Source organism: Panonychus citri, unplaced genomic scaffold, assembly GCF_014898815.1.
Source record: "Panonychus citri isolate SS breed McGregor unplaced genomic scaffold, ASM1489881v1 Contig00002, whole genome shotgun sequence".
Taxonomy (NCBI): Eukaryota; Metazoa; Arthropoda; class Arachnida; order Trombidiformes; family Tetranychidae; genus Panonychus; species Panonychus citri.
The window spans coordinates 417086-435604 of NW_026515407.1; the positions used below are offsets into that span (position 1 = coordinate 417086).

At 31.8% G+C, this 18519-nt stretch overlaps 5 protein-coding genes, 1 long non-coding RNA gene and 1 other non-coding gene across 8 annotated transcripts; 3 read left to right on the forward strand and 4 right to left on the reverse strand.

Annotated features, from left to right (window-relative positions):
• Nucleotides 1–14: 14 nt before the first annotated feature.
• On the reverse strand, nt 15–5258 carry LOC128387378 (uncharacterized). The gene is made up of 2 exons (XM_053346579.1): nt 4999–5258; nt 15–1256 (listed from the first exon to the last, which is right to left on the reverse strand). The coding sequence occupies exons 1-2, from the start codon at nt 5256–5258 to the stop codon at nt 1091–1093; spliced, it is 426 nt and encodes a 141-aa protein (XP_053202554.1). The 3' UTR covers nt 15–1090.
• Nucleotides 1478–4653, forward strand: LOC128387658 (uncharacterized). The gene is made up of 6 exons (XR_008325156.1): nt 1478–1619; nt 1820–1901; nt 2149–2742; nt 2995–3237; nt 3595–3839; nt 4098–4653. It is a non-coding gene; the product is annotated as an uncharacterized LOC128387658 (long non-coding RNA).
• Nucleotides 5259–6499: 1241 nt separating the features above from the next.
• LOC128387639 (uncharacterized) lies at nt 6500–8223 on the reverse strand. Its single transcript, XM_053346871.1, has 2 exons — nt 7582–8223; nt 6500–7482 (listed from the first exon to the last, which is right to left on the reverse strand). The coding sequence occupies exons 1-2, from the start codon at nt 7830–7832 to the stop codon at nt 7068–7070; spliced, it is 666 nt and encodes a 221-aa protein (XP_053202846.1). The 5' UTR covers nt 7833–8223; the 3' UTR covers nt 6500–7067.
• Nucleotides 8106–8247, reverse strand: LOC128387862 (U4 spliceosomal RNA). Its single transcript, XR_008325185.1, has one exon. It is a non-coding gene; the product is annotated as a U4 spliceosomal RNA (small nuclear RNA).
• A 180-nt stretch (nt 8248–8427) lies between these two features.
• LOC128387593 (probable ATP-dependent RNA helicase DDX47) lies at nt 8428–10890 on the forward strand. The gene is made up of 5 exons (XM_053346802.1): nt 8428–8744; nt 8812–8905; nt 9038–9226; nt 9298–9677; nt 9762–10890. The coding sequence occupies exons 1-5, from the start codon at nt 8619–8621 to the stop codon at nt 10383–10385; spliced, it is 1413 nt and encodes a 470-aa protein (XP_053202777.1). The 5' UTR covers nt 8428–8618; the 3' UTR covers nt 10386–10890.
• A 523-nt stretch (nt 10891–11413) lies between these two features.
• Nucleotides 11414–14363, forward strand: LOC128387605 (uncharacterized). 2 transcript variants are annotated; one of them, XM_053346836.1, is made up of 2 exons: nt 11414–11569; nt 12650–14363. In XM_053346836.1, exons 1-2 carry the CDS (start codon nt 11546–11548, stop codon nt 13772–13774), a joined length of 1149 nt encoding a protein of 382 aa, XP_053202811.1. In that variant the 5' UTR covers nt 11414–11545; the 3' UTR covers nt 13775–14363. The 2 variants fall into 2 exon arrangements, with proteins under 2 accessions (XP_053202811.1, XP_053202802.1); XM_053346827.1 differs by lacking the exon at nt 11414–11569 and adding an exon at nt 12151–12295.
• Nucleotides 14364–14471: 108 nt separating this feature from the next.
• LOC128387576 (O-acyltransferase like protein-like) lies at nt 14472–17817 on the reverse strand. Its single transcript, XM_053346780.1, has 4 exons — nt 17034–17817; nt 15506–16803; nt 14869–15358; nt 14472–14662 (listed from the first exon to the last, which is right to left on the reverse strand). Exons 1-4 carry the CDS (start codon nt 17281–17283, stop codon nt 14520–14522), a joined length of 2181 nt encoding a protein of 726 aa, XP_053202755.1. The 5' UTR covers nt 17284–17817; the 3' UTR covers nt 14472–14519.
• Nucleotides 17818–18519: the final 702 nt, after the last annotated feature.

Consider the following 18519-nt stretch of genomic DNA (forward strand, 5'->3'; position numbering starts at 1 on the left):
CAAATCTACAAGAATTAAGATTAGTCACCTGTGGATTTTATTATATTCAGTAATTGTTTACATCCTTTTAATGAAAGTGTCAACATTAGAGGTTAGATTAACTCTGTTTTCTAACATTGACCCAATGGAAATCAAAATAAATCCTCTTATCCAACGACAAACAACATTCAATTCAATATTCATTGTTGTTATACAATAACAAACAATCATATTAACAATTAAAATCAGCCAACTCGGAGTCAAGGTAAACAAGATGACCGAGAATAACTGATTAATCTTGATTGTCGTTTGTGTTCAATTGCCATTATTTAGCTTCTAATTTGGGTTATATTATATTAGATGAACAATAAAAAAATGCAGGTAAGTCTCATTGAACTTTATCAGATTACATTGTATACGATAACTAATATTATATTATTATTATCGAGCTTGTATATTTACAATTACGAGAGGGAAAAAATGACGATGACAATTTGGATTTGGATAGGTGAGTGTTTAGAGTTGGACAATTGTCTTCGTCTTTTTTTTTGCTGATGATTGTAACTTGGAAAGATCATTAAATTGTAATCAATTGCATACCTGACCATTTGATTGCTGAATAAACTTGCTGATAATTGGAACCATTGATGTCTTGTTAACCCAGAAAATAAAGAGAGACCAAAAAAAGAGAGAAAATTGAACAAGCAAATCCATTAGATCAGTTGAATGATCAATCCTATTTAGCTTTTGTTTTCACATTGATTAAAATGTCTTTGTTTACATTGATTCCTTTCCATCCTACTGGTTTGCTTGAGTGAAGATACAGCGATCAACATGAGATATCCATGTGTGTGTATTTGTCTTCCTTGTTGTAAATAGTTGAATTAATTGTTTACCTTGATGATATAATAATTTTTAGCGAGAAAAAAAGTAACAACATTGAGGACACAATTTGGTTGAGAGATTCAAACCTTAGGTCACCCTTTTGATTGATCCACAATTAGAATCCCCTTATTACCTATTAACATCTTCTTGGTCTCTTTCGGTTGACGAGATTTAATAATTGGTAAATTGTCGTGTTAACAGTCACCATTAAATGAATAGTCGAAAATTAAATTGATTCCTGTAATTGGAGAAGCTGATGATAGTTTGGTGATGATGATGATGATGATGGCGATGAATGTGTTGAGTGTAAAGAGCAAGAATTTGATGAACAGGGAGAAACAGCGAAATTAAGGTGACTCGATGAATCTAAAATATGATGTTCATGAGTGTGACTAACAAGTGAAAGGGTTAATTAGAAAAAGAGAGAAAAAAGAAAATATAAAAAAAACAATTAAAATTAATAAGCAACAATTAAGAGAATCAATGAAACGATGAGAGGCAAATCATAAGATTTTTTTTTCTTCTAAAAATAAATGTTACAAAAAAAGCGCCAAAAACGATTACCCTTTGTTTTCATTTCTCTCAATTGGATTAACGAGATTAAATTGATTAATGTTTTTCTTTTTTCAATTTCAATTAATTGTTGACAGTTTTTCTTCAGTTTTTTTTTCTTTACTTTAATTTATTTCCCTGTTGATTAATTATCGCTGATGATGACTAATTGGATAATCGTTTTGATGGTCATTTGATAATCGGTAATAAGTTGATGATTGATGTTACATGAATTTCTGTTTGTGGCTCATTGATGTTTGATTACTTTATGGTGACACATTTGCAAGTGAAATTAATTTTTTTAGTCTTGTAAACATGATATTTTTCTGTTCTCTCAGACATCTCTTAAATCTCTATTAATCTTAATCCATTTTCTGACATTTCTCTTTCTATTTGTTTCTAGATTTTCTTTTTTCTTCTCTCTCACCTTTGCTTCTCGACGATTCCAGCTAATTCTGTTGATCTTTGTAACCATTTTCCTTGAGGTTTGTATGTAAAACTAAATGTCCTTTTTTCTAGCTAATCATTTACATTACCGATGGACATTAACTTTGCCTCACTAAATCTCTCTCTCTCTCTCTGTCTTGATATTACATTTACCTTGTTCTTTTTGTGACCAATTTGTTTCTCTTCTTTTTAACCTAAATCAATCTTCCTCTTATTTTATATTTTCTTTTTTTTCTATTCTCTTCTCGTTCTTTCCTTGTTTTTTTCTCTCTTCTTCTCCTCTAGAAATTAAATCTCTCCACCGCTGTGCTAACAAGGACTACAAACCATTTTCCTCTCTGGATAATCAATCAATCTTGCTACTCCTTTTTTCAATATATCTAAGGTCTGATCAATACCTGAAACATTACATCAATTAACCACAATGAACACACTTTCTACCAACAATTCTCAACAATCTGACCAGTTTTCAAATTCTCACGTTTCTATTTCTTCAACTTCACGTACTGACATTTTCCTCTTCCTCCTCTCTCTCTCTGAGGTTATTTGCATAAGCGGAAAGATCGTGTTGGAATAAGATGGTAACGAATATGATGAACAAAAAAAAGTAACAAATCAAACAAAATTACGATGTAATAATCGTTGTCCTGTTTAAAAATGGAAACAAATCAACGCCCTTGGAAATTTATCCTTCTACCAGTGAAAACGAACCAAAGAAAATCTTTACTCAAGTAACTAGTCTCATTTGGTGGGTGATTAAGATGTCCAATGTATTAATCACTAAGTGGATTAGAAATGGAAACTTAAGTCTCTCCCTCTCTCATTATCAAGAAAATGATCAATCAATATCACCAATGATAATAAATTGGTCAACATTAGGTAAGCCATTTGGATTCGCCGAAAGTGAATACAATGAAACACCTCATTTATCTCTACCATTTTGTTTACTTTTACCATTTTTAACATTCGAAATTCTCTCTTTATGAAAAATATTCTGTTCATGTTTCATAGTTTATTTACTTTGTATATTAGTGAGTGAGAGAGATAGAAAAGAAAAAGTATTTTCTTTTCTTTCATCATTTTTTAAAAGAAAAAAGAATCTCATCTATTATTCTTTCTCTCTCACACCAGGTCTTCCATCACTAAGTTGATTCAATTTTTGGATTAAAATGCAATTGATTGGCTGAAAAAAGTTCCACCATGAGAATATGCATCCGAAGGATAAATGGAGCAAAACAACAAGACAATAAGGAAAAATCTCTGATGTTCTTTCAAGATGCTTCTTCTCATGTAGTACCTTAAATTGCCAATTCCTCCATCATCAGCATCGTTTAAATTTGCTTCTCATCATCATTTACATCCAAAGAGAAATTCGTATGTTTCTTGATCGTTTTTTTTCTATTCTTTTCTTTGTCTACATGTTATGGTTTAACTTGTTCACTTTCTACTCATTTTCTCTTCTGTCTACTTGCCCATTCAAATATTATACATATTCTTTTCTTTCCTCACAGTAAATTCTGTAAATATTACCTGCGTGTAGAATCTGAATCAATGTCATTTTCTGATTATTCAACTGTTGAAAGTTGTTCTATTCAGTTTACTGACGAATGATTGATTGGTGATGTCTGTGTTTCTATTTCCAATTGTTATCAATTCTAACTTTTCTCTTTCTCCCAATTATAACAATTAACACAACTTGATTCCTATTATTATTGTTGTTGTTTTCTTTAGTTTAATATAATCAATTGATCGATACATTGATTGAACATTTTTAAATGACCATTGACTCGAGGCCCATAGGAAGATCACACAATGAGAGGAAAAGATAGAGAAAATCGTTAATGATGTTGGATTTTTACTATTTAATTATCGTTAATCTGATGAATGGAACATTTGTGAAATTTTCGAGAGAAAAACATTAAACAAGATTAAAAAGTTAGGTAGAAAAATCGATTGATTTTCTATTCCCCAATCAGGTAACTAAAAGTTGATTCAACTAATCAGAAACAATTTGTGTCTAAAGTGCAGTCAGATTAAATCTCTCTCATAAAATCGCTATTTAGAACCAAGGTAAATACTCATGAAGGTGATAGAATTGATTGTTACAGATTTGCAAGTTCTCTTTGGAAAACTTGATTGCAGATAAATCAATTTGATTGTTGAATTACATTTAAGCTTCTATTGTTTCCTTCATTTTCTTATTCAATTCTTATTCTTATTCATTTGTCTTGCAGAATTTTTTCCCCTTTTTTCCCTATTTACCTGAGAAGATGAAAGGAGAAGGCGGAAAATGGAAACATGAAGATGCAGATCAAGTCAAAAATAGAATCAAGAAATGATGAGGAAAATGCGAATAAGAAGAAAATAGGAAAATACACATGGATTAATATCACTCAAATTCGAAGGTAGATGATAATTGGCAAAAAAGAATCACTATTGAATTATGCAAGAGATGATGAGGATGATCAAATCATATCGAATTAAATTAGTTCTGCTTTATTTCAATATCATAATAATAGATTATTTTCTATCGTAGAAAAGTTTCAGAAAGAGAGAAACCTGAGTCTCTTTACATGATTTCTTTTGTATATTTGTTACACTCTTTGATCATCGAGATTTCATATTTCACTCATCTTCATTTTCTCACTCACTCATTCACTCTCTCATTATAATGCTGATTAAATGCTAAAAATACTACATAATAAAGGAGAGAAAGAGTTGAAGAAAAAAATCTTCGAAGATGAAGGTTGAAGACTTATCACTTTCATCTTTTTTTTTTTCTCTTTTTTCTTCAAGACTATTATTATGAGATTTTTCCATTGCATGATTAATCTGATACTTATTAGACTTAATAGACTTTAAGTTATCATAATAATAAAATTATCTTGCGTAAAGAAAAGGTTGGAATCATTTTGATTAACAATCAATCATTTACTGTTTTCCCTTTTTTTCAACATCAACTGTCAATCGGTTTTGTGTGTATTCATTTTTTCATACGATAAGTTGTGAGTTTTTTTTCATCAATCCTTTCAATCAACATTAAGACCAATTACTAATTTGATGTTTTCTTTTTTTTCTTCTCAATTTTACTTAAATCATTTAGAAGTAAAGTGATTAAATGATTTTTCAACTCACATTGGAACATAAACTGGATAATGTTGTGATTCAGATCTCGGTGGATGATGATGACCTCGACATCTTGGAATATAAATTGGAATTGGAATGACCTGTTGTTGTTGCTGCTTTTGTCGACGATTTTGAATCAATTTAAGCAACAATAGCTCCATTTCCATATCACGTCGACCCATGAAAGCATCGGCAACAATTAGAAATGAGGAAGATAATATGACGAAAATGACAAGCGTACTGATCACTTTAATTGATGATTTATCCATTTTGCGATTTTTGTAACACTCGAAACGGCCTTATTTTGATGGAAATAAATTAACAAAGGAAGAAACAATCAAATTAGAAAAGGAGGCGAAACCTTTGATTTCTGGACGGATACAATTGGAAAATAATACAACAATTAATACGAGATTGAGTCAATTTAAATCACTTCAATCATGATGATGACAGATCAATATAATCAGAGAGATGAATTCACAATACAAAAGCTTTGAATATCTAATTGTTTCTACAATCTGTTCGCGATTTATTCAAATTGTGAATGAGAAATGAGCTTAATTGTCGTAGCCATTTTTATAATTTATTCAGATATGCTCGAATTGTCGCTCCCGCTAAATTGTTCACTTCGACTTTTAAACTCCTTTTATTTTTAATATTGTTCACCACTCGATTTATCCTATTGGGATGATCCATAATCAACGAACCATTTCCCAACCTGATTTGGATAATTAGTTTAATTCCAACTGATTGTCTGTCTTTCCAACGTTAAATGACAATTTAGATGTTTAGGAAAATCGTGTGAAAGCAAAATTTGATCATCCTCGATGATGAACAAAAACTTTTCTTCTTCCCGAAAATGTTATTTACTAATTTTCCATCTTAATCAATGCTAATCAATTGAACTCTAAAAACGTTAATCATTTCAAACGATTTGATTGCATCCTCTTCATTGAGAGGTGTTTATTGTTACTACTTTTGGTAATAAAAACACTTTCACAAATTTCACTGATTAACAATCAATGATTGGTGAGAAAGTGAGAAATTGGAAAAGCATTAATTAGAGTTAACTCATAACAATATTAACTAATCATTCATTTGATAATCTAAATTGTTTTAAACTAAAATTGGGGATCGTTGATTATGATTGACATGTTTGACAACTAATCACTTATTTTTTTTATATCATTTAAGGTCCGGAAGACAATTTAATTTTATCTTTTGATTTAACGATCAGGTCCATCAGTTTGTTGTCAATAATTTACTCCAACTATTAATATAATTTAATCATAATCGATGAATTTTTTGATCGTAATTTAAAAAAATTACCTTTTTAGTTGAAAATTAATAATTAGTTTTTCTTGGCAATTTTTTCACTCATCATCAAGGTAATAATTTGTTCCGGCTTTTGATTTGATTTTTGTTGGTTAACAATAACAATCAACTTAATCAGTGTCTCTTTTAACAAATTAACAATTTTTATATTAAATCATTTGAAACCACTAAATGGTTATGAAAGTTGAAAATTTTTATGAGACAATTAGTTTAAATTAAAGTGGTTTCGTTGATTCATTTTTCACAATTTACAATTAATATAATATCTACAATTAGTTAATATTGAAGGGAAAATAGTATCAAATTAATGGTCTATCACTAGTGGTAGTAGCAATTAATTTATGTATTTGCACAATTTAACCATTAATAGACATTTAAATTGCTTCGTTTACAAATATAATTGTAAATATGTTTTGCTGACAATTAATAAAATTGTCTTCATTGAAATAACTTATTTACTTGTGAAAGTAAATTGTTTTGCTGATTCAACGGTAAATAGTTTTATATAATTAGCTTATGACTCTAGACTATTATTTGACCATCACTTAATCCTGATGATGTTGATGAAAGTTGAGACAGTTGATGATCATCACAATTTGATAATTGTTGATGACAAATATTTTTGAGCAAATTCAAAATGGTCTCCAATTGATTAAACCGTTTCTTTTGGACAGAAACTGGTATTGATTAAGTTTCTCCATGACAAATTGTAACTTGGGTCAGATGAAATGTCTCCAATTGATTCATTGATTTGATTTGGATTTTGATTCACCATTAACTTGAGATCTATCGGATTGAGTTGCTTCTAATTTAACCGGATCTTTCATGGATTCTTCTTGATTTGTAGCACCAGAGGATAACATTTCCTTTCGTTGTTTCTCTAATAAAACATTCGGATTCTCATTAATGTCTGGAATATAAAAGCCACTACTATTCATATATTCTTGTGCTGGTGTAAGCATTAAATCACGATAAGTGGGAAACAGTGACACTGGATTATAGTTTTTCTCGGCCTCTAATTGTTTCAATTTAGCATCTAATTCAGGCCAATTTTTCCTCTCCTCACTTTCCAATTCGTAAGCACGTTGTTTCTTGATGTAGGCAATTGCTGCATTTCTTATCATCTCTTCCTCGGTCGGTGGATCTTCACGAGTTTTCCTAAAATAAACACAAAAACCAAATTAATCACATTGGAGAAGTGAGAAAGAAAATTGAACAGAAAAGCAAACATGAAAAACATAACAAATCGATACAAACCTTAACCATCTTATCCATTCTGGTGAAATGGTTATCTCAGGAAGCATTGGTATAGCAATTGTATCAACGTGTTTAGGTTCAACAGTTCGTAATCTGCGTCCGTATTTATCGAAAGTCTCAAAATAAAGGTTACCATTCAAATCTTCACCTTGGAAAATTGGTTCATTGATTTTACTTTTCGGTTTTGCAGAAACTCTAAGCCAATTGAGGACAGTTTTCCAAAGACCAGGTAAATATTTCTCACTGGCCATTATGAAGACGATTAACAAACAGACTAAATGTAATCATAAACCAAATCAAGACAAAAGAAAATAAAATCACAAGAGAAACGAACAAACCAATTGACTTTCCAATCCGAAAATTCAAAACATCAAACACATGATCCAAATTCTGAGGGACGATTAACTAATTGCAAATGATAAATTCTACGTAGAAAAACCATTTGCAATTTAGCCCCCTGACGAACCTTGTTGAAGGTTGGAGTAAATTGAAGTGCCTTCTTCTTTTAGATTAGTAAATTGTTAGCCCGGTCAGGGCTTCCAAAAATTGCCAATGCCGACGGTATTTCACGTCGTCATGGCGGGGTATTGGGAAAAGTTTTCAACCAGCAATAACCTCGGCTCAGGAAATCCTTCATTGCCTGAGGTACTGCCTCTGCGCAAAGCTTAATTATAATTTAGATGGACTCATTTATATATATTGCCTCTTGTTAGTTTCTTATTACAGGTAGAATTTTTAATTGTGATTAATTGATTTCCTGCGATTTTCATTGAGTTTTTATTTTCTTTTTGATGGTTGATTTGGTTTTTTGCAGAATAATTTGTGTTAGTTTCAGTTATTCTCTCTTAGAATTCAGTTAATCTCCTTGTTGTTTTCTGCCGATTCTCAGTGTTCTTGTCACGTGTTACGAGCATTGAAAGTATCGATTTGAGGTTTTCTGTTTAGTTTTGGTTTTGTTGCTCTTTAAATTGGTGCTTCTCTTTTATTGTGATTTGGTTTATTTTCTCTCTCTTTTCTATTTTATTTAATTGACAATTATGTCGGACAGTGAAAGTGATGGTCTTGGCGATGTTAATGATGAACTTATCGATCAAGATCCTCCATCAGATCGAGAAGATTTAAATGAAGATGGTGATGGTGACGATGTTACTTTTGAATCTCTGGTTTGTATTTTTTTTCTAATTCTTTCCAGTTGATCACTAATTCTTTTTTAATGTTTATTTTTATTAGGGTGTTTCTCCTGTTATATGTGAAGCTATTGAAGCGATGAAATGGACAAAACCTACGAAAATTCAAAGAGAAACATTACCAGTTGCTTTGGAAGGTAATTGATTATTTCTGTTGCTATGGTTGATTTTTATTTCCATCTTTTCTATGGTTTATTTTGGCCGTTTCTTTTTTGCTCTAGAAATTTTTCTATATTAACAATTTTTATCATCTCTTATATGTCACACAGGTAAAGACATTATTGGTCTTGCTGAAACAGGATCAGGAAAGACTGGTGCTTTTGCTATTCCCATTTTGGAATCTCTATTGGCCAAACCTCAAGGACTTTTTGCTCTTATCTTGACACCAACACGTGAATTAGCTTATCAAATTAATGAACAATTTAATGCTCTAGGAGCCAGTTTTGGAGTAAAATGTGGTATGTTATCATTTTTTATGACTGTTTATGTTTGATTTATTTTTCTAATTTTCTTTATGTCTTCTTATCAGCTGTGATTGTTGGTGGTATGGATATGATGTCTCAGGCCATGGCACTTGCAAAGAAACCACATATTGTGATTGCAACTCCAGGAAGATTAGTTGATCATTTAGAAAATACTAAAGGGTTCACTCTTAAAACGCTTAAATTTTTGGTTCTCGATGAAGCTGATAAAATATTAAACATGGATTTCGAGAAAGAAGTTGATAAAATAGTTAAAGTAATTCCAAGGGAAAGGAATACTTATTTATTTTCAGCTACAATGACCAAAAAAGTGCAAAAACTTCAAAGAGCTTCGCTCAAAGATCCGGTCAAACTTGAAGTATCATCAAAATATCAAACTGTTGACAATCTTCAACAATATTATATTTTTATTCCTCTCAAGTACAAAGTACGTTCAATTTTACTTATGTAAAACTGGAAAATCTTTTTAATTGAAATTCATCTAACTATCAATTTTTCTCCCACATTACAGGAAATCTACTTGACTTATATTTTGAACAAATTTTCTGGTAATTCTTTCATCATTTTCTGCAATACCTGTAATGCTACCCAAAAAATAGCAATGATGCTTCGTAATTTAGGATTCACAGCGATTCCTCTTCACGGACAAATGAGCCAAAGTAAACGACTTGGAGCTTTGAATAAATTTCGTTCAAAAGCGCGATCAATTTTACTAGCAACCGATGTGGCCAGTAGAGGATTGGATATTCCCCATGTTGACATAGTTATTAATTTCGATATACCCTTTCATAGCAAAGATTATATTCACAGAGTTGGAAGGACAGCTCGAGCTGGACGATATGGTAAATCGATAACCATAGTTACCCAATATGATGTTGAACTCTATCAAAGAATTGAATTCTTGATTGGTAAAAAGTTACCGCTGTTTGAGACAACCGAACAAGAGGTGATGCTATTAACTGAACGTGTAATGGAAGCTCAACGAATCGCTAATTCGGAATACGTTGAAAGTCAGGATAAAGGGAAGAAAAGAAAATTCCGTAAAGATGATAATGATGATACAGGTGAAGCTTTATTAGGTAACAAGAAGATAAGACCTAAATCGAAATTGAAAATGAAACCCAAATTTAGATGAACAATAATCTTATTCCAAGGTTAATCAATTGTTTTCCTCAGTTGAGAATTTCATTTTCATCCTTTACATACATGAGATTTGTAGATCATATTGTTGATTAATTTTTATCACAATTTGGAAATGATTCAAATTAACTATACCCCATTGATCATCATCTAAGTAATCTAACAATCAAATATACTGTTTGTATATATAAATATATTTTTTACGCATGAAAAATATTTCTGTCACCAATTGATCATCCAAACTGATTGTGTAAACAAAGATATACTTCCTGACTGCTGATTATCATTTATTCATAAACTCGTATCATCAAAAGTTTACCTGTTTAATTGTAATCAACAATCAACTTGGATTTTTCTTGACGAACAAAACAAAACAAAAAAACATCGAACGAAAAGTTATTCTATCTCATCTTCAATTCTACAATCAAATGGAACATCATCTTTACTTTTCTTGGTTAAACAATTTACAGAACTAAAAAGAAATTGATTTAATTCACTAATCAATATAACTTTTTCTTTTGTAACTCTTTCTCCATCTCTCTCTCTCCCTCTTAATCTCAACTAATTATCTCTCTCTCTTACTCAGCTTTTCTCTACCTAATTAGTTAACCAACCATGTAAAGAGATAATCAGTAATAAAAGACAACAAACAATAAGTTAACACCCCAAATAGATTAAGATTAAGGTTTATCTTTAAAGATTAAGTTAGATCGAGTTACGAGAAAGCGAATTATTATTTTTACTACAAAGAGATTAACAACCTTAATCGAAAAAGAGAAAAGAAAAAGATTGTTTATTATTTTCTCCTTTTTTTCTCTTTAATATTTTCCTCTCTCTCTCTCTTTCCCTTTAAACCACAAAGAATTTAAAATAAACAAATTTTCTCGAAAATCAACGTCAATGAAAAGTAATTAATTCGAGTGATTAAATTAAATTTTTCGTCAATTTCGCTACAGTTTGTTATTGGCTAATGTTCCCTTTTTCTTTGCGCAAGTTTCGCTTAGAAAAAGAAAGAGTTTTGTTTCTCTCTTTCTTCGTATTGAGAGAATATCAAGAGGTTGACTGGTGTTCAGGTCTATCGTTTTTGTTCCCTCAACTTAGAAATTAAATTGTTAATAATTAGTCACTAATTTAACATAAAATGTTATTTTAATTATGTCATCTAAGGACGAAGATAAGGTAAGGATTACGATTATTTGATTAAAATACTACCATTCAAGTGAAAATATTGAGAAAATTGAACTCCAATGATCCCCATTTACCTCTCCTTTTTTACTGTATTGCCTTTGCTTTGCTTATAACCACTCATCTTATCATCCCCTCTCTTTCTCTCTCATCTTTATCTTTCTACCTTCTCTTTCTTTTCTTCTTCATTTTATTACCTCTTACTTTCCTTTCTTTTAAACTCAAAGTGTCTCTCTTTCTTTCTCTCTCTCTCTCTCTTTATCAGGCTCTATCTCTTAAACTTTCTTTCTCTCTGTCTCTCGTTCTTCTCTTTCTTTTTCCTCTTAATAATTTTAAGTCTTTCTCTCTCTCTCACTTTCTCTTTCAGTCTTTTTATATTAAACTAGCGATCATTTTTTCCTCACTTGATTAGCCGAAAATGAATTCTGTTAAATTGATTATCGTTACCTTTAAATTCTCTCAAAATCACATGTAAATAGTTTGATGTTCTGTTTTTGGGTAACGTTTTCATTTTCGTTGCTTTTCTATTGATCTCATTTCACTTCTCTCTCTCTCTCTCTCTCTTCTCTCTCTCTCTCTCTCTTTCTCTCTTTCTCTCTCTTTCATTCGTTACTTATTACCCTAAATAAGTCAGTCAAAAGGGTTCTCAGTTATCATGACCCCTTAGGAGAAATGAAATTTAACCTGTTCAGAATGATGATGAATCATGATTGTAAAAAGGTAACTGGGCACAGGCTCTACAATCTATTAAATTTTCTTCTCTTTCTACCTATTAACTACTCCTCTCAATCTCTGTGCACAATTTTCGTTATCCCTTTGAATCCTCTCTTTCTATTTCTATTCTCCCTCTCACTTTCTCGTTTATAATAATTTCTAACCTTTTCCTCTACTCTTTTTTCATTATCTTTCTATTTTTTTTTCTTTCTCTTTTTTCCTTTTCTCTTTCTCTTTCTCTATCCCTCTTTCTTTTGCCTTCATTTTAATGTCATTTGTCTTGGTTGGTAACATCTCATTCTGTTATATTGATGAACTAAATTCGAATTGTTTTTGTTTTTTCTTTATTGGATGAATCAGACGAGTCCGCCACCACAAACACCACCAACCTTAGTATCAACATCTTCATCTTTACCAATCTCAACGTCAAGTATAACCTTATTATCTTCTTCATCAACATCGTCCGTGCCCCAGCCGTTACCTACTTCTTCGTCAACAACATCCTCATTTGCTTCATCTCTCATTTCTCTACCATGTTCATCAACCTGTTCAGATCCTTCAACCTCAACGACCACAAGCACAGTAACATCTTCGCCTTCATTAGCAACAACAATTCCTGCAATTGCAGCATCCCCACCACAACTACCTTCAACTGCATCTCTGTCGCAAAAGCGTCCAATGAATGCATTTCTAATATTCTGCAAGCGACATCGAAGTGTAGTTAAACAAAAATATCCACACCTAGAGAATAGACGTATTACTAAAATTTTAGGCGAATGGTGGGCAGCCTTGGATGGAGATGCCAAGAGAAAATACACTGAGCTTGCTAGAAGCTATAAAGAAGCATTTATGAAAGCAAATCCTCATTTCAAGTGGTACAAAACAGACTTTAAAACTCCACCCGCTCTTAAACCACCATCACCATCACCACCACCTCATGCGAACCAACCAGCTCCAGTAGCTCCGCAGCCTGGTCAAATTAGTGAGAATGTGAACCTCGAAAACCATAGAACTGGTTCTCAGCCCGCGAATTCCTCCAATTCTAATTGTAATTCAATTATTAGTTCAAATTCAAATTCAAATTCAAATTCTACTCCCAAACCGCCTAAAAAACGATACCTAGAAAACTTCGAAAATGGAGAGTTTAAAGGCTCTACAGAGTCTACGGTTCCTTCTGCCTCTACTACAACACTTACTACTAGTACGACAACAACCTCCTGTCCTCCTCTTAATCCGGGTGGTCCTCCCGTCCTGGACATTGATACCATGAATCGTGTGATTGAAAATGCTCTTGGTGGTGGATCTAGTACAACTTTAAATTCAACCATCAATTCATCATCTTCTTCTTCATCTTCTTCTTCTGCAGGCGATAGACCCTTGGATTATTCTGCTTCCAAAGTCCTTCATACCTCAAATCAACAAATTATTGATCATTTTATTGAAATTTGCTTCAAAAAGCACGTTACGCAAAGCGAAATTAATTAACCAGCAAAGAGCAAGACAAAAAAAGGATTAAGTCACAAACGAAGTGAAATTTAAAAACACAAAACCACATACATACACAAATTACACATACACACACACACATACACACCACTTACACATACGCATACACACACAATAAAGAAGAGATTTTCAAAAGGCCATCGAGAACAAACGACGATCGGGACGAAAAAGAAACAAATGTATGAATTGGAATTTGAAAAGCAACAAAGTGCGAATGCTCCTTTTGTTTTAAAAAAGCTTAAGAAAAACCCTATGGGCTGAAAAGTGTTAAAAGTTATTGTTACAAAGAAAAAAAAATGTTACGTTGAATGAATTGTAATTAACAGCTACTGTTGATCACTTTAAATGATTGTACATATTGTTACCCTCGATTAATTATCGGCATATCCATCCACTAGTTATGTTTGGTGTGTAGAATTTTTTTTAGATGGTCGATATATATATATAAATATAAATATAAATACAGAGAGACACAAGGTAAACAATATCTACAATCATTTGAAGTTTTTAACTGTAGTTAGAAACAGAAACATAAAAAAAATGACAATAAATCATCCAAGAAACCAAATTAATTAACTTCACCGGTTTCTCAGCGTCACCATCATCATCATCTCTAACCAACTATCATCAACTTTTATTGTTATTTGTAACAATTATTACTATAGTAATGGTATAGTAATAATTTATATGTAATTTTTATTATTTCATTACAGCGGAAATGCTTTCAAAATTTAACTGAATGAATTGCTGATCTATCAAAGTTTACCTGGTATGGACCATTTTTGGCAACTTCTTGACTAATTGTGTTATTAATCACCTTAATATCGCTGTAAATTTGTGGTCGAGTTAATATTCGTCCAGTTCCTCCTGTGACCAAAAGTGATACAACAAATGAGAGAACAACAATTAATATTAATTATTTGGATCAATTTTGTGATCATCTTTTTTCTTCATCAACAAAGTTGATTAGAAGAAGAAGAAGAAAACTGATTAATTGCAACTCGTAATTTGATGGAGAATCGATTAATCTAATTTTCTGGTTATGTGATAATTTGTGTGCTTATACACTTTACCTTTTTCTGGTATTCCTGTTGATTTAATTGCTGCTCGTGTTGCTGGTATTTCAACTGTTAAGGTTAAAAGTAGTGCCAACCCGTAAATTAGAATTAAATTGGGTGCTAGATGGTAAATTAACCAATCAATTATCATCATTGTGCTCACAGGAAACTGATGAGTTGCATTACGAAGTCGAATAACAAGGAAATTGGTTAATAGAAGTGAAATGTTAAGTTTAGAAAGAGAACGGAAAAAGGGTTGAGAAAGGAAACGATTAATCCATTTAAATTGGTTTTCACTTTCGATTAAATAAATTATCCAACCAAAAGAAGCAGCCCAAGAGAGACGAATACAAATTCCATAAGCGATTAACGTGAATCGATTTGGAAGAGAAGAAGGTGAAGATGAGGACTGAGAAGAAGATGATGATGATGACCAAGAAGACTCAAGCCAATGAACGAAAACAAATGAACCAATGGATAAAAAAGTGCCTACTCTTTGTTTCAACTGAAAAAGAATCATAGAAATGATGATGAGAGAAGTTGATGATCATTTAGTGAATTTATCTTCTCTTTCTCTTCTCTCATGGCGATCATGATGTTTCTGATTCTTTCTCTCTCTCTCTCTCTCACTCTCTATTAACTGAATACTAACCTTGGATAAATTTTGTCTCGGTTTTCTCATATGAAAAGCAGTTAGAACTCCCATCATGTAACATACTCCATGGATCCATGGTTTTGAAAGGAAAATATTGATGAAATCAAAATAACCCGGAGTAAATAACTGATTAGAGACAATTGTTGATGGATAATTAATTTTGTACAGACTGAATCCAGCAGCAATTAAACCTGAACCAAAGGAAAGAATCACTAAAATTATCATGATAAGTTTCATCTCAAGCCAAGGGATCACAAAGTAAAGGGAAGATGAGAAACTGAGCAAGTCAATGCCCAAATACCATGAGGATAAAGTACAATGGTTATAATTAAATCGCCAAAGATCAATTAGCAAAATCTCGGACCACCAGTGATCCTTACAAGCGGGTATAATGTCCCTTGCCCCGAAAACCGATTCCCATAGTGGACCAGCGACTTTTGACTTGACATAACCATTGAAAAGGGCAAAGTAAAGGGCAACCGTTACCGTTATCATGGAAGAGTATTTGAAACATCGGACAAAGATCACTTTCCTTGATTTGATGCTTCGTAATCTAGAATAAGCCGATCGTAATGAAAGAAAACCGGAGATGAAAAAAAAAGTGTCCATCAAATGTAAATAAGTGTTGACCGGTGAACCAATTAGCGGGTAATTGTTACCCTTAACATCAACTGGATTGAACTTCGATGGGATAGCGGTAAGATATTGAAGATTACCGAGAACCAGAGCTCCCATGCAAAGTGCTTTAAGGCCATAAATAGAATTGACCTGATCATCGCGATTACGAGTTGATTTTCCAATAAATGACTTCCAACTTTCGGCAATATTAAACGCGGACAAAGGTTTATCACTTGTGCTACATGGACCCATTAAATGACAGACAACCAGGAAGCCCAAGTAAATGAGAGCGAAAACTTCATGACGTGATAATTTAATCGGCGTGGGCTGAGGTTTTTCACAGCGATCAAGACGAATCGTTAAATTGGTGTGAGATAAAAGTGTCGATGAAAGAGTCTCAACATCGTCGCCCGCACAATTGGTTGGAAGACAAAGTCCCAGAAGAAGCGACGCTTTTCGGGTAACATTTAGATGATGATCTAAATCGAGCATATAATTAATTGTCGAATTTTTCTCATGCCAAGCTAATTGATCAACCGATTGGATCAGGTTATCATTTGATGTTCCCGTTATCAAACAGTAACCAGATGATTTAAGTTTCATGCATTGTTGATACGAACCGAAATCAATGAATGATTTACTTGATTGAGCTGGAACACGACCAGAGTAATCAACCACTACATTGGAATGGGAGGAAGAAAATTGAAAGAAAATGAGTGACAAATTAGTCTCATCAACAACGACAACAACTTGCAGAGTAAAATGTTAAAAATAGTTAATTGACAAACCAGACAGGAAGAAGATCCTAGCAATTTAATTAATTGTTGTCTCTAAATTTCCTTCTTGTCAAAAAATTGAAAGGAAGAGATTTTTTTCTCACTCTCTCGATTTTAATTTCAATTCTTACTTTTCTTTGCTGTTGGATCATTTTTCTCGAGGTTCTTAGCCAAACGACGTAAATCATCAAGACAATTAAATCCACCTTGATTATATTCCAATCCACGGATTAGTAAATCAACATAAACAATTGCATAATCAGAAGACAATTTATCAAGTGATGAGTCGAAAGCAGTTTGATTTGTAACATTTTCAAGGGAAACACTGGACCATAGATGAAGCATGAACAATAACAAACTGACCAATCGTTTGGAGGCCATTATCTTAACCCACTTGAACAGTTAAACAATCAACGAGTTTAATTACACTACAATCAACTTGATTTACTTCACTATGGATACAATCTCTCTCTCTCTCTTTCTCTTTGTCTTCTTTTTCCTCTGTCTCTTTTTCCCACTCTGGTCTTTTTTTCCTCATTAGACTTGACCCAAAGATTTACAACAAGCTAATTAACGGAAAGACCTGACGAGTTAATTGTAAACGATAAATCATCACAATCAATTGAAACCATAACTTTCAATGTTACAAGCAACATGGAAATAATTTAATGTGATTAACTTTTAAAAGCAAATGGAGGATTACGGAGCAATTTAAATCAACTAATTGGTTGATTAATCATTTAAAGTCTATTTCTTTGGGAAAAATGTTAAAAATGATTAACTCTCAAGTTAATTGTTGTTTAATAATTAAGTAATTGTTATATTTACAAAATGATATTGAATGAGTAACCCACATTTAGACAATTGTGATTTGTAACAAGTAATGATGAAAATAATTATGCTGATTATGATGATGATGATGATGATGATGGTAATGACGATGAACTGATTTAAAACCAGATTTGTTTTAATTGTTAAATTTCTGGTTTTAATCGTCATTGCAATTAAATTAATCTCATTCCCATATCCTCTGCTTTTGCAATTTGAGCTTTTGCTTTAATGTATACAGACCCAAACACACATACACACCTAACAATTTGTAAAAAATCAAAGTTATATTATATTAGTTAACTGAATTAATATGTAAATAATAGTCGCAATCAAATTAAATTGTCAACACTAACTATTAATACAAAATTGAGGAGAAACAAAAAAAACATCAACAAGAATCAACAAGTTAAACATAAATTTCTGTTTATTATTTGATTTGTTAATTGTTGTAAATTGTAAGAAAAAACTAAAGCTTAATTAAAAAAGAGGAATTAACAATTAAATGATTTGATTTTCCTTTACCATTTATAATTTGAAACAAATTTCCATCACAATTAGAACCACAATTAAGATTAGAATTGATTACATTATGATTGTATTAATAAAAGATGATTAAAACAATAATCTTGATTTTGTTTTACAATCAACAATTAACAATCACACACCAATTTACTCACAGTAAGTGTAACTTTTTTTTGTTCATATTAATTATATCAACACAATCAATTGGGGGAAGGAAGTGAATTAAAGTCTTAATTGTTTATAATGCGATTTTGATCAATCGTC

What these genes read in the sequence shown, in the direction of transcription:
- LOC128387378 (XM_053346579.1), bottom strand. Translation starts at nt 5,258, where the DNA reads ATGGATAAATCATCAATTAAAGTGATCAGTACGCTTGTCATTTTCGTC. An exon ending in TATCCAGTTTATGTTCCAAT is followed by an intron (nt 1,257 to 4,998) that starts GTGAGTTGAAAA and finishes TTCACTTGTTAG; the next exon opens with TCACACTCATGAACATCATA.
- LOC128387639 (XM_053346871.1), bottom strand. Translation starts at nt 7,832, where the DNA reads ATGGCCAGTGAGAAATATTTACCTGGTCTTTGGAAAACTGTCCTCAAT. An exon ending in GAATGGATAAGATGGTTAAG is followed by an intron (nt 7,483 to 7,581) that starts GTTTGTATCGAT and finishes TGTTTATTTTAG; the next exon opens with GAAAACTCGTGAAGATCCAC.
- LOC128387593 (XM_053346802.1), top strand. Translation starts at nt 8,619, where the DNA reads ATGTCGGACAGTGAAAGTGATGGTCTTGGCGATGTTAATGATGAACTT. An exon ending in ATTACCAGTTGCTTTGGAAG is followed by an intron (nt 8,906 to 9,037) that starts GTAATTGATTAT and finishes TATGTCACACAG; the next exon opens with GTAAAGACATTATTGGTCTT. An exon ending in CAGTTTTGGAGTAAAATGTG is followed by an intron (nt 9,227 to 9,297) that starts GTATGTTATCAT and finishes TCTTCTTATCAG; the next exon opens with CTGTGATTGTTGGTGGTATG.
- LOC128387605 (XM_053346827.1), top strand. Translation starts at nt 12,248, where the DNA reads ATGAAATTTAACCTGTTCAGAATGATGATGAATCATGATTGTAAAAAG. An exon ending in TGAATCATGATTGTAAAAAG is followed by an intron (nt 12,296 to 12,649) that starts GTAACTGGGCAC and finishes TGGATGAATCAG; the next exon opens with ACGAGTCCGCCACCACAAAC.
- LOC128387576 (XM_053346780.1), bottom strand. Translation starts at nt 17,283, where the DNA reads ATGGCCTCCAAACGATTGGTCAGTTTGTTATTGTTCATGCTTCATCTA. An exon ending in CGAGACAAAATTTATCCAAG is followed by an intron (nt 15,359 to 15,505) that starts GTTAGTATTCAG and finishes ATTCTTTTTCAG; the next exon opens with TTGAAACAAAGAGTAGGCAC. An exon ending in AACAGGAATACCAGAAAAAG is followed by an intron (nt 14,663 to 14,868) that starts GTAAAGTGTATA and finishes TTTTGGTCACAG; the next exon opens with GAGGAACTGGACGAATATTA.